General features: G+C 40.6%; 1 protein-coding gene across 4 annotated transcripts in view; it reads left to right on the top strand.

Annotated features, from left to right (window-relative positions):
* Nucleotides 1-15,438, top strand: part of nrg2 (neuregulin 2) — a 118,168-nt gene that overhangs the window by 25,150 nt on the left and 77,580 nt on the right. For all 4 annotated transcript variants that reach the window (XM_033029443.1, XM_033029446.1, XM_033029444.1 and 1 more), the window contains exon 3: nucleotides 2,152-2,270. In XM_033029443.1, coding sequence (XP_032885334.1) covers nucleotides 2,152-2,270 — 119 coding nt within the window. The remainder of the gene's footprint in view (nucleotides 1-2,151; nucleotides 2,271-15,438) is intronic.

A 15,438-nucleotide genomic window follows, 5' to 3' on the forward strand; every position in this document is an offset into this window, starting at 1 on the left:
TCGTATTTTATAAAATCAAACAGCATGGAAACTGCCTACAAAGGCTACACCAAGGGACAGGGGGCATAACTCTCATGTTGCAGTGGTACAACTTTCACCATGGTCACCAAGTGGTACAACTTTCACCATGGTCACCAAACCTGTGTAAATCATGAGTGAATTTGTTTTTGCTGACTCTGACTCGTGCTGGTTTGAAGTCCTCAGTTCAGTTTAGTTTGTTGTCACGTGTATCGAGGAACAGTGAAACGCTTTTTGAAAGACAACGTATGATTACAAGCAATCCATTTACAGTGTGTAGATACATGATAAGGATATAACATTTAGTGCAAGGTAAAGCCAGCAAAGTCCGATCAAGGATAGTCCGGGGGACATCAAAGAGGTACTGAGCACTGACTGGGATGCTGAACAAAAGAGTCATTTCAACAACGAGGGAATAGCAAAGTCTTGAAACAATTGTACAAAGAGCACATTATGTGGATGGGATTTTAGCCTCACTTTATCATCTCATCTTAAAGGCAACACCTTAGGACAAAACTGTAAAGCAATATTTCAGATTTTTTTTCCAACCATGGTGAAGCCTAAAATATGATCTTATTGGAAGATATCAATGTAAAGTAAGTAATTCAAAGACATCCAAATAAATGAAACATATTTATTCTTGAAAGTACTGCTGGCTGAAGACTGTCATAGAGTCATATAGCACAGAAACAGGCCCTTCAGCCCAACTTGCTTATGCTGATCAAGCTGCACCATCTACAATAGTTCCACCTGCCCACTTTTTGTCCTTTGGTTCTATGTGCCTATGCTGACCAAGATGCATCATCTACACCAGTGTCACCTGCCCACTTTTGGCCCATATCCCTCTAAACTGTTCCTTTCTGTGTATATGTCCAAATGCCTTTTAAATATTGTTATATTACTTGCCTCAACTACTTCCTGCTCGTTCCATATACCCACCACTCTCTGTGTGAATACGTTGCCTGCCAGGTTTCTATTAAAACTTTGCCCTCTCACCTTAAACCTATGTCCACCAGTTTTTGATTCCCCTCCTCTAAGTAAAATAATCTGCACATCTGCCCTATCTATTCCCCTGTCCTATCTATTCCCCTTATAAAATCACCCTTAATCCTCTTGCGATCCAAGGAAAAGGCAGGATCTAGTGTGGTCAATCCCAAGAACTCCAGTAACATTACAAAATGCTGGAGTAATGCAGCAACCTGCTGTTATTCCAGCACTTTGTGCCTTTATTAGTAAACCAGCACCTGCAGTTCCTTGTTTCTCAACTACAGTAACATAGCAACTAAAAAAAAATTCAGTGGTACCAAAAAAAATGTAATTTGCTGCTGACCACAAAGAAATCTACCTGCAGTAGTTTAAGCAGCCTTGATGTGGATTGCCACTTTACTGGCATGATTTGCAAACAGTTGCCAATTCTAAGGGATTTCTGGTAATCACATCAGTGATACCATTAAACAGATTGAGCCACTGGCCAGATGGTAGAATCCCCACCACCAACAAACCAGGAAGTAAAAAGCTATTTATTTAACATTTTTTAAATGATTTTACAAAAGTAAAATAAAGATACAAGTTGGTATAACATAGAACCTGAAATACCTAAAAACAAATGTTAAGATAATGTTAAGAGGGGAAAGCACGGTGGCGCAGTGGTAGAGTTGCTGCCTTACAGCGCTGGAGACTTGCGTTCGATCCTGACTACGTCTGTATGGAGTTTACACGTTCTCCCCGTGACCTAAGTGGGTTTTCTCCAGATGCTTCGGTTCCCTCGCACTTGCCAAAGATGTTCAGGTTTGTAGGCTAATTGGCTGCATATATGGTAATAGTAAAATTGTCCCTAGTGTGTGTTGGATTGTGTTAGTGTGCAGGGATCACTGGTCGGTGCGGGCACGGCGGCCTGAATAGCCTGTTTCCGTGCTGTATCTCTAAACAAAACTAAAAAAATTAAAGTAAAAATAATTCATGTCTAAGCTGAATGGGTGTTAATGGAGCAGAATTTCAACAGAGTACAATATGCAGTTATACTGCAGTTCACACATGCAGCTGAGGACAAATTTCTATCCCTTTGTCTCTTCTGCTTTGATTTTGTTTCTGGCACCGTACAAGATACTAAATTATTCTTTTACTTTTCTGCAGAAAAAACTCAAGGCTTCAGATAAACAAACTGAAGGTGGAAGATGCTGGGGAATATGCATGTGAGGCTGAGAATTCATTAGGCAAGGACATTTCAAAAACTACTGTCAGTGTGCAAGTTGGTGAGTGTCTACACATCCTATAGTTTTGTCAACATTTACAACAAATGGAGCTGAAAATATTTTCACTAAATTCTTTAGCGTGTAAGCAAAATTTGTGCTAATTGTCATAATTTTCATGTTAAGTCTACTCACAATACAGATGTTTTTATGGTGTCAATGGCTTTTTAAACAGAGCATTGAATAACTAGAAATGAGAGGCTTGATGAATTCTGAGAAGCAAAGAGGGAAGTGAGTGCGTAGGCATCAGCTGTTTAATAATATCACAGCTTTTGTGATCATGTGTATGATTTTGAATAGGCTATTGATTTCTGTGAATCTTTTAACAAATCATTTGACAATTTTTGTTGATGAAGGGTTAAGATGGTCTGGATCCTGTTGGGTTGTCTAAATACTGAAGCATTGCATTACTACTGAAGCCATTTATATATATCTTTACACTCCTACACCACTGCCTTTGATTCCCTTGACTAAATAAAGCTTGGCTGTTTCTACTGGAACAGGCCCCAGATGAATGTCCATGCTCTTTCAACACATCTTCATCACTCAAATCTGTGCTCACCTTTATCTCTTCACTAAAGTTTCCACTCCTGACACAATTATGAAAATCATTGCTGTGTATAATATCCTCTGTGACTCTTTGCTTCTGCACTTTACTACTCCTTCCTCCATCAATGATCTCTCCTCCATTGTTCAGCAACATGCTCCTGCAGGATCCCACATTCACCCTCCAATGTTGCTGTAGGATCATTGAGTGTTTCAATTATCTGCACCATTAATTCCAGAGATACGTGGAAGGACCCATTACTTCCCTCTCCCTCCCCTTCCACCTATATTCCTTACTTTGGCTTCAGGTCGGGGGAGGTCAGGTCGGGGGGAGTTCCCCCCCGCCACGGGTACCATGTAATCCCATGTAATCCCGTGCTACCTGCTCCATGGTCAGATAGTCGGCGACTAAACCATCTCCCGCACCTGGTTTGCCAGGTGAGGAGGGGGCTGTGACCACCAGCGGGACCAAATACAAGATCTGTCAAAGGGCGGATGAGCTTCTAGCGAGCCAACGGCCATCCACACTTCAGTAGAAGTTGCGATCACTGTCTTACCTAGCATTGTAAGGAATGATGATAAAGCACACACATCAAAATCCTATTCTTCCAGCGGTGGAAGTCCGCAGGAACTGGAGGACAGAGATGTGTGGTGTGTCCGTCATCGTTCCCGATAATGTTCTCTCTTCCAGCTTTCTCTTTCCTTCCGCCCACCCCCCTCCCCCCCCCCCCCCCCCCCCCCCCCCACCCCACACACACACACACACACACACACACCCCTGGTGTCCACAGCCAAGCCTAACCTCCATCACTCATAACTCCTGGACTCACTGGACTTCATAGTACGTGGCCCACCATCACTTCAGATTTAAAATGCTCATTCCCACTTTCAAACTGATCAATTCCTTCCCCACCCCTGGCAAACCTCCTGCAAACCCAACACTCAGGGGAATTTTGTTCCAGAGTAGAACTACATTCCTCTCCATGTTCCCATTCATGCCTTCAGCTATCAATACTTTAAGCTCTGTGATTCCTTCCCTGATTGTCTGCAACTCCACCCCTGTCCTATTTTAAAATCTACTTATTTGCCGAAGTTTTCGTCATCTGCCCTTATGCCGCCTGTGGCTTGGTTTCGATTTGTGTTTGAATACTCTGCTGAGGGAGAATTGCTTAAAATAGTTTTCTTATGAATTTTTCATTTAAGTGGAAGTTAGTTTTGGTTCTTTTGGCTACATCTAGTTTTTTTTTAAATTGTCTGTGTGTGTTTTGCGAACAAGCCATTGGCAGGGACAAGTCTGTGTGAACTATTGATCAGTTTGTGAAGTGCTGCATCCACTTGTTTCCTCGACACTAATGAATTGATGAAGATTCAGATTCAGATTCAATCTTTATTGTCATTGTGCGTGGGATTGTGCGTGCGTCAAAAAACGTGGGATTCTTTGAGCTTTTTGCACAAATTTATCTGATCCCATCTGAGTTCAGACTAGGAAGGGTGATGACACTGCATTCTCTTTCTACAACAGTTGTTTGTGTTGTATCTTGGTAACATTATTGTTAGCTACATGGGAATTTATATAATCTAGCAATGTCGTTCTTCCTTCTTGATGCTTGGTATTGTAGTACTGGTTAAAATATAATAAAACATAAAGGGAAAATAGCACATGGTGGAGATCACCTCTCTTCATATTTGAAGGTAGATCTTAGTTCCTCCAGGGGCAGAGCTTTCCTAAATAAAGCCTGGAGTTTATTTTGTTTTGAGCAGCCTGCAGTTGTCTCAGCCTCTGGTACCAAACTCCAATAATTGGTATCCAGATACTTCCATCTACATTATCATATTACCATGCAACTTGATTAGTAAATGTGTCAGGGGTTAAGGGGAGAAGGCAGGAGAAAGGGGTTTGAGGGAAAAACAGATCAGCCATGATTAGATGGTGGTAGACTTGATGGGCCGAATGGCCTAATTCTGCTCCTAGAACTTATGAACTTATGCAACTTCAACCTGATCTGTGGTAAAATGGAAGTAGGAATGGACTTGCACTGGAAACATGCATCTATTACCTGGATTCTCATTCCAACTCACTGGGGGAATACAAGGTTGGTGTTGCATTTGCCACTGTCTCACAACTTGTGTCTGAGAAGAAGGCTTCCCCTGACATTAACGATTGAATTGATGTGCCTTATGTAGCTTTCTCTCTGTTTCCCTTTCTCTTTCTGCGTAGTGGATTGTGGTGTAACAATTCGGTTGAATTTATAAATCATTCTCAGGACCCCTGAGGGCCTGTCTATCAGATCTAACCTTTGCTTTTACTAGAGCAACATTCTTTAGTTGGTAAATTTTGAAATGTTGAGTCATTTATTCAAATCAAATTGCAGGTGATTCAATTTCAGCCGTCTTTAGAGACATTCTGTTATCTTAGTAAAATGTTAGGGGAACGAGGTCTTGGCCAAAGGCAGCTAAAAAAGCTCCAGGGAAGGACAAAGGTGATGAAAGATGGATCTGTGTTCCCCTTTTTAATGTACAGCTTTAGAACTCTGAAATAGAGATTATGATATGCATAGTTAAAATGCTTAGTCAGTATGTTTGACCTGTTGTTTACAGCAGTACCAAATACATATTATGATTTGCATGATAAATGGGTGTAAATCAAATTATTGATGTTTCTGTTGAAACAGTTTACTGAATTATCCTTTTCACCACTTGTAATCTTAGAAGATCGATACTTTATGAGTTTATATAGAAGAGCAAGGTGATAACCCCTCAAAATCATTTTAACATCACCAACTTTTATTTCTACTTCACACACTGTCAACAGGTTCACGAGGCCAAACCCTACAGAAATATATTCTTGAAAGCTCCATTTGTCAGGATTAATTTTCAAAGGTAGTAATACCATTTTCAAATTGCTTATTTTTGAAATATTAAAATGAAAGGAATGAAATTGGCACAATCATTTTTATTGTCTGCACTGAAAGTGCATACATCTGTTCTTCATAATAACCCTTTGGCTTCTAATCAAATATCAGAGCCCAGATACATGTTTTAATAATCGAGTAAATTGTGCACATTAGACTTTTACCTGTATTCTCCTATGGCAGGTCATAGCATAAAGTATTTTATTGGAAAGGAAATAAGTGCTATGGCAAATAGCCATTTTGTAAAATTACTTTTTGAATTATTTACAAAGACTATTTATCATTTTTAGACAGACCAGTAATATTGCCATGCAATTCAATTCATCAAACTCTCTGATTGTTATAAATGGCACAAAACTTTTGTACATGCATTAGAACACTCCAGTGGTAGATCTGAAAATCCAGAGCATGGTACCATCCTTTAGAGGGCAGTGTGGGCTATTACCAGTGCACACAGTGGGAATTTTTTCAACAATGGATTTTTCCTCCCCCTAAAATATACATTGACCATAAAAATTCCATTTGCACCATATGGCACATCCATCTGTCACCATTAACTGTGCTCAGCACATGATTATATGTCTTTACAATGTTTACATTATACCAACATTGCAACAATTTTTCACCCCCAAACATTCCATCAGTGGTTTGGCGAGCCACCGCGTCGCAGTGGTACAGTTATTGCCAAGGTCTCTGGCACTGTAAGGATAAGGGGGAAGTCTTTTAGGACTGAGACGAGAAAAACATTTTTTACACAGAGAGTGGTGAATCTCTGGAATTCTCTGCCACAGAATGTAGTTGAGGTCAGTTCATTGGCTATATTTAAGAGGGAGTTAGATGTGGCCCTTGTGGCTAAAGGGATCAGGGGGTATGGAGAGAAAGCAGGTACAGGATACTGAGTTGGATGATCAGCCATGATCATATTGAATGGCGGTGCAGGCTCGAAGGGCCGAATGGCCTACTCCTGCACCTATTTTCTATGTTTCTATGTCTCTCCTGACAATGGGTGCTGTGTGTACGGTGTTTGTACATTCCAGCTGTGACTGTGTGGGTTTTTTTCCTGGTGCTCCGGTTTCCTCCCACACTCCAAAGACATGCAGATTTGTAGGTTAATTTGCTTTGGCAAAATTGTAAATTCCCTTTAGTGTGTAGGATAGTGCTAGTGCACGGGGTGACCGTTGGTTTTCACGGACTTGGTGGGCCGAAGGGCCTGCTTCCACGCTGTATCACTATGGTCCAAATTTAAAGTTCAGAGGTTATTATACAGGGTACAGCACCCTCTCAGAGTACAGCAGCATGAGGTGACCTCTCCCCATGGAACTTTATTGGTAGCAGCACTAAGCTTCAGTGCCTCTCAGCACCTCACACTTGAAACATCCCATGTTATGGCATTCATTTGCAGATACCTGTAAGTCATTGCACTGGAAGAAGAGCAAGTATTGAACAGTTTAAATTGTGTCTTTCACCAAGTTGGTCATCTCTCAAGAAGTCAATGTTTGTCTGAATATGAGCAAAGTCCATTGTTACACAATGCTCAGGATGAACCTTGACCAAGACCACTACTTCCCTTTACAGACCTTCTTGACAAACATGTACTCTGGAAGGAGATGGACGATGGTCTCATTTGCAATGCAACTACTTGCAGTAACATTGAGTCTCTAGTTGTGTGTGAGGGTCACTCGGCTAGGGCCCTTCTCACCACCAGCCAAGCAAGGTCTTGGCACTTGTTTGATAGGTCTGGTGATGAGGCATTCTGCCAAATGACTTTGACAATTTATTCAAGGAATCATCCAGCAGTAATATTATCTTTATTTCCAGTAGAACCACTGGCTGATTAATGTGTGGTCAAATGTAGTTTTCTGCAACTTACCATTGCCTTAGCCAAGAGCAGCAGAGGCAAAAGGAAGCTGTAAGTAGTGAGAATTATGTTGTCAGTGACAACCTCCCTTCAACATAAAGTATGAGTTCATAGACCTTTCCATTGTAATGCACAGGATTGCATTAATGATTCAATGACACTTTTCATTATCACGCTTATACAATAAATTATCCTGGACAACTGAGGCAAATGTTTGAATTTATGAAGTTTCAAATGGTTAATATTGTTTAACAATGCTTAATAATCATACAGTCACATGGCACAGAAACAAGCCCTTCAGCCCAACATTTCAATGCTGTCGAAGATTCCCATCTAAACTAATCAGATTGTCCCACATTTAGCCCATATTCCTCTGAACCATTCCTATCCATGTACCTGTCCAAGTGTATTTTAAATCTTGTAATATACCTGCCACAACTACCTTTTATGCAGCTTGGTCCAGATATCCACCACACTCTGTGTTAAGTGTCAAACTGATTCACCGTCAGTAGTGCTGGTATTGAAAGGAATACAATAAAGTGGCGACACAGGTTGATAGGATAATGAGGAAGGCATTTGCCACACTTCATTGATAAGGGTACTAAGTACAGTAGATAGGATGTCATGTCATGTCATTGGGATGTCATCAATACCCCTGGAGTATTATGTGTAGTTTTGGTCTCCAAATTTGAGGAAGGACATTCTTCCTATTGAGGGAATGCAGCGAAGGTTCACGAGGTTAATTCCCGGGATGGCCGGTCTGTCGTATGTTGAAATAATGGAGCGACTGGGCTTGTATACACTGGAATTTAGAAGTATGAGAGGGGATCTTATTGAAACATATAAAATTATTAAGGGATTGGACAAGTTAGAGGCAGGAAACATGTTCCCGATGTTGGGGAAGTCCAGAACCAGGGGCCACAGTTTAAGATTAAGGGATAGGCCATTGTCGGGTCTAGAGGATGTGGTTAGGCATATTAAGCCGTCGGGTTCCCCTTGTGATGCTGTCCCTCCTCTTCTTTTTAAAGAGGTTTTCCCGAGTATAGGGCAGTCGGTTCTCGCCATCATAAACAGTAGCTTGTGTTCTGGGGTTGTCCCCATAAATTTTAAACATGCTGTAGTGCAACCACTACTTAAGAAACCAGGCCTGGATCAAACTGATCTGGCCAATTTTAGGCCGATCTCCAAGTTGCCTTTTATCTCTAAGATCACGGAGAAAGTAGTTTATGCTCAGCTGAAACTCTTCCTGGATGAGCACAATATTCGGGAGGTTTTCCAGTCTAGATTCAAGGCTATGCATAGCACAGAGTCGGCTCTGCTAAGGGTCTTCAACGACATCCTCCTGGCAAACGACTCTAGTAATTATGTGGTTCTTGTCTTGCTGGACCTATCTGCCGCCTTCGATACAGTGGACCATGGAATTTTAATTTCCCGATTACAGCACCAAGTGGGCATTTGTGGCAGTGCCCTGGGATGGTTCAGGTCCTATCTGGCAGACAGAACCATGCGTGTAAGCTTTGCTGGCTTTGAATCCTCCTCCACTCCCTTGGTATATGGGGTTCCACAGGGCTCAATTTTAGGGCCCCTGATCTTCTCTTTATACCTACTTCCTCGAGGCTCAATTTTAAGAAGGCATGGCATCTCCTTTCATTTTTATGCAGATGATAGCCAGTTATATATGCCACTCAGGAAAGAAGACGACTATTCTCTAAAATCACTTCTGTCTTGTCTTGAGGACATTAAGTCCTGGATGGCCTTAAACTTTCTGGGACTTAATGAAGAGAAGACAGAGGTGATTTTGTTTGGCCCCAATGGCTGCCGTGAACCTCCCTTTGTTGACTTGGGTCCACTGGCATTGTCTGTAAAGCCAACCGTCTTGAACCTGGGTTTTAGGATGGACGGTGATTTTAAACTAGATAAACAAATAGGCGCGGTGGTTAAGTCCAGCTTCTTTCACCTAAGGAAGCTGGCAAAGGTGAAGCCCATTCTCGAGCGGCAGCATTTTGAAACAGTAATCCATGCCTTTATTACATCTAGGCTGGATTACTGTAACGCACTTTACTCTGGAGTCGCACGAGCTTCATTGGCTCGTCTCCAGCTTGTTCAAAATGCTGCCGCTCGCCTTTTGACCGGAACTCGAAAGAGGGAGCACATTACGCCAATTTTGGCCTCCCTTCACTGGCTCCCAGTGCACTTTCGAGTTCATTTCAAAATTCTTTTATTTGTTTTTAAATCGTTGAATGGGCTCGCCCCGCCTTACCTCTCTGAGCTGCTCCACTAATATGCTCCTGCCCGGTGCCTCAGGTCAGCTGATCAGCTGCTCCTTGAGGTACCAAGGTCTAGGCGGAAGCTCAGAGGGGATAGAGCCTTTTCTGTTGCTGCTCCGGCACTCTGGAACACCTTGCCGCTGCACATCAGACAGGCCCCCTCACTGTCCATCTTCAAATCCTCCCTAAAAACACATTTTTATTCTTTGGCTTTCGACACTGGCTGAGGCATTGCTCCTGTTCTTAGTGCTTTTAATGTCTTTTAATTTTTAGTGTGTTTTTTATAGTCCTTCGTTTTACGGTTTTTAATGGTTTTTAATTGTTTGTAATAGCTTTTTGTCCATGAGTTCTCATGTACAGCACTTTGTGGCAACTGCAGTTGTTTAAAGTGCTTTATAAATAAAGTTGTTATTATTATTATTATTATTATTATTATTATTTAGAACAGAGATGAAGAAAAACGTTTTTCACCAGAATGCTGTGAATTTGTGGAATTCTCTGCCTCAGAAGACAGTGGAGACCAATTCTCTGGATGCTTTCAAGAGAGAGTAATGGGCCTGTCCCACTTACGCAACTTTTTCGGCAACTGCCGGCACCCGTCATAGGTCGTTGCAGGTCGGCGAAAATTTTCAACATGTTGAAAATTCAGCAGCAACCAGAAAGACGCTACGATTGTTTGGGCGACTGAGGAGACTACTCACGACCATACAGGTGACATTCTGGCGACACGTCGCGGCATGAAGCCTGTATGACCGTGAGTAGTTGCCCAAAGAGTCGTACCTTGTTCTGGTTGCCGCTGGGTTTTCAACATGTTGAAAATTTTCGGCGACCTCCAACGACCTATGACGGGTGGCGGCAGTCGCCGAAAAAGTCGCGTAAGTGGGAAAGGCCCATTAGATATAGCTCTTAAAGATAGTGGAGTCAAGGGATATGGGGAGGAGGCAGGAACGGGGTACTGATTGTGGATGATCAGCCATGATCACAGTGAATGGCGGTGCTGGCTCGAAGGGCCGAATGGCCTACTCCTGCACCTATTGTCTATTGGCTATTGTTTCAGCTAGATGCTGGTAAGACCATTTTCAGAATATTGTCTGCAGTTCTGGTTGCCTTGCTGTAGAGCATATGTAATTAGGCTGGAAAGAGTGCAGAAAAAAATTACAGGACTATTACCAGGATTCGAGGGACTGAGATATTAAGAGAGGCTGGGTAGGCTGGGATTTTTTTTTCCCCTTGAAGCCTGAAAGATTGAAGGGTGACCTTTAGAGAGGTACACAGAATTATGAGAGGCCTCAATAAGGTGAATGGACATGGTCTTTTACCAAGGGTAGAGAAATCCAGAACCAGAGGACATAGTTAAAGATGAGAAGGGAATTATTGAAAAAAGACCAGGGAGCAATTTTTCTCACAGAGGGTGGTCAGTACCTGGAACAAGCAGCCAGAGGACACAGTCGAGGTGGGTTTAATGTTAAAAAGAGGTTTAGACAAGTACATGGATAGGAAAGATTTAGAGTGATTTTGGCTAAATACAGGCAAATTAGACTAACATGGCAATAAAATCTGGTCGGCATGAACAAATTGTGTTGAGGGGCCTGTTTGTGTTTTGTATGACTGTGATAATCTTTCAATGGGCAGGAACAAGTCAGTTTTGAAATTACATGGAATTCACAATGCCAAAAAATGGATTGTATTAACTTAGAATGACAGTTAAATTTGATCTGAAAAACTGGGAAAAATGGAATGCGTAAGAATCTTGCATTGTTTATCTTTGGCCAGAACATAAAAGCAAAATCTGAGTATTTAGGTACTGTTATTTTCCATCAAATTACTGTTATTGGTGGTTCATTTTTCTCTTTATTGTCAATCTCTCTTTGTCATATACAATTTTCTGTTCATACAGTATGCTGTGTTGTAAAATTCACATTATATGATAGTAAAACTGTACTCTGTAGTAATTCATGTTTAAGTCACTTTTTGAGAAATACTGACAATCTGAGGCTGATTCCTACAGGGGCAGATGTAATTTTAAACATATAATAGCATGATTACCCCGTGCAAGTGTACTCCTGCTGAGGTAATGTGATACAATAGCCTCCATTTTTCTCTGAAAGTAAGTCTAGTACTGTTCCGAATTAGGCATGAACTAAAACATTCACACTTTGTGGCATTTTTCTTGATCAAACCTACCAAGATTGGTACAATAGGCAGTTTAATTAACATCTCTATGTAATTATACCATGTTCCTTGAATATAATAAATGCATTGATTTCTGAGACAGTTCTATCTCAATGCTACATATGCAAATTATAGCATATAAATTGAGTCATAGTCATCGAGAGATACAGATAAGAAACAGGCCCTTCGGACCAACTTGCCCACACCAGCCAACATGTCCCAGCTAAACGAGTCCCACCTGCCCGCAATATACCTCCAAACCTGCCCTATCCATGTACCTGTAATACTTGTAAATGTAATAGTTACACTTGAAAACTTGAAACCAATCTCTATTAATGGTATAAAACAGTTACGTTAAAAAAAAAAATCACCCGTAGTTTAGTGGACGAGCTGCCAGTAGATGCTATAAAACATAACTCTATACATTTTTACAACTTTAGTTTATCTCCTTAAAATTTATTTATGGACTTCTAAAACTGGGAATAAAAATGTATCATTGAACTTTTTTTGCAGGAATGTCAGGTGCAATGATGAGGTAAAATCTGTATTTAGATAGGTTAGGTTTAATATGGGACTAATTGTGATTGAGATTTTTGAATAGGCTACAGCTGCTTTGTTCACCATCATGTATTAAAGCCAGCAGTTTCTTTACACCAGTGCCAGCTACTAGCTTGCTAGTAGAAAAACCTCAGCAAATGTAAAGAAAACAAATTATCATTCTAACAAGGTAGTGACCAAATATCTGGAGTGCTTTCACTGAGAGCGTATGGATGAATATTAAATTTTTCCTTAAATCCGCAAGTGTCCGAAATTCTGGAGCATGTAATTTGTAAAAGGAGATAACTTAGTTGGCTTACCGTGGAATTAACTCCTTTGTACTGCTCCAACATGTTAGCAATGAGTAATAGGATACCCTAAGCGAGAAATTGCATTAGTAACCTTTAGACAGAGAATCTGTGACCAAATGACTGAAGTTTATAAGACAATGGTTGTGAAATATGTGAATCACTCTTGATGATTACCCTCCAAGGTGTGAAAGCTGTTCATTTATTTTCAAAGACATGAATTGAAGTTAGCATTCACTAACAGCACAGAAAAAACTAATAGTAAACTGGTTGCCTCTTAAAGCATACCCAATTACCTTGTCCAGTGAAGGTCATGGAAAATAAAATGGGACAATATGTAAAATGGACTGTAATAATTTCTTGAACTGGCCTTAAGACTACTCCTAAAGGACACTGTAGTAGAAATGTGATGAAAATGCAATATTAATTCAATAATTTGAAGAAAATTAATTAAAATATTTTCATTGATTCAAAATAGAGAATTGTTGTTCTTGGATAGACATCTGTCTGAACAAGGGTTCATAGGCTTCTGGGACAGTAAGTTATCTTTGCAAAGGAGCTGGTCAGACATGGAAAGTTGTGTTGGATAACAAGTTTTTGTTTGTGGTCAGTTTTTTCTTTTCACTAATTTCAGCAAAATATCATCACTAATATGTATCTGGTTTGTGAATATTAACGGGTGGGTGAAATAAGGTTTGGAGTTATTCTTAATAATGGAGATATTTGACCAGTCTGTGCTTAGTTTGGTTTAGAGATACAGCGTGGAAACAGGCCCTTCGGCCCACCGAGTCCACGCTGACCAGTGATCACCTGAACACTTGTTCTATCCTACACACTAGGGACAATTTACAGAAGCCAATTAGCCCACAAATCTGCACATCTTTGGAATGTGGGAGGAAACCGGAGCACCCAGAGGAAACCCACACGGTCACAGGGAGAATGTACAAACCTGTAGTCAGGATCGAAGTAAGCCAGTAACTCTACTGCTGCGCCACTGTGTCGCTTGTGTATAATTTTTCCTATCGTTGCTCTATTTTTAACAGAATTAATGGATTTTGTGGTTTCCAGTGGAACAGACTGAATGTGGTTTGTCGAGAGGATCTTGGTAGACTGAATAAATATGCACTGTTCTTTAAATATCTTGCACACTTTTCATCCCATCATTGGGGTGCAATAGATCTTCATTGCTATTTATTTTTGTATATGTCTGGATTAAAAAAAAATATATATATTGATATGACAAACGAGCTGAATGCTAATATAAACGATTCATGGTAATGTTACACATAGATAACATTTTCTGTCTTTACTACCTTGACAGCGAATTCTGTACTGTTGTCAGTCATTGACAGAGAATTCCTTCTGTGTGGCAAAAACATAGGATGCTTGGTATTGAACGGATGCTTATAATATTCCCCACTCAATGGACAGGCAGTTAAAGTATGATTCATTTAATAATACATGAATTGCATCCCCTTAATTTACCAAATACAAATATAAATCCAAGGAGAAATAGGACTTGGACATATTTCAATTGAAATATGATAGATCAGCCACGATGGAATGGTGGAGTAGACTTGATGGGCTAAATAGTCTAATTCTGCTCCTAGAATTAATGAACTTATATTGTATGATTGTTGACCAAGTGAACCAACAGTTCAATTAATTAATTTTAACAGAGTTCTGTCTACTTTGCTGAGAGCTTGTGTGTTGCAATTGTCCTTTGTACCAAAGTTCTTTGCAGCAAAGATTTTCTGGAAAATATATTTCTGCAAACAAACCAGCGATGGTCAAATAAGAGATATAAAATCCCATCCAAATTAGGTGAACTGCACCATTTTCCACACGTCGTATTGATGTTAGGTGGTATTGGAGGATGATGGATAGACTGTGCAGCAGTTCAAACAGAAAAACCACACATGGAAAACCACAGCTGCATCACATCTCTGCACCAAAGCAAATAAAATCCCCACTGCATTAGTGATGAGTCGTGGATTTTTCCATAACTCAGGAGCAGCGTCACTTTTTATTCCTTGATTTTTATTGTTCTTTGTTCATACTGGTTGTCTGAAATTTAATCAGTATGTGCATGAGCCGCGCTTGCTATTCCCACAGGAAAGACAAGCCATGATTGCTATTCCCCACAGTATAATCATGTGCCGTTCATGTTTGTCTACCAGAGGCGCTCCATATGTGTTTTCTGTATTAGCGTAATCAATTACTCATCCTTTCTAGACAAAATTATATATTAGCTGCCCTTTCTTTGCACCTTTTGTGATAATATTCTGGATGAAGGGGTGCACCACTGAGTGGGATATTTTGATCCCATGTAGTTTTGTGACGGGAGAACACACTTGCCCGTGCTGCTGGTTAGGTTTTAATGGAACTGACAGCTGAGGTGTTCAGAGACCTTGTTCATCTGCAAGATGTCGAGAATTTCTTGTCAGTTGTGCATATCTGTAAAAAGGAACAGTGTTCTTATCAAAAGGAACTACAATATTAGCAGGGATATGGACCTAGGTATGGTTAGTATAGTAAGACCTGAGTGATCTCCTGGACAAGTGTCGATCG

The sequence above is a fragment of the Amblyraja radiata genome, chromosome 11, assembly GCF_010909765.2.
Source record: "Amblyraja radiata isolate CabotCenter1 chromosome 11, sAmbRad1.1.pri, whole genome shotgun sequence".
Lineage (NCBI taxonomy): Eukaryota > Metazoa > Chordata > Chondrichthyes > Rajiformes > Rajidae > Amblyraja > Amblyraja radiata.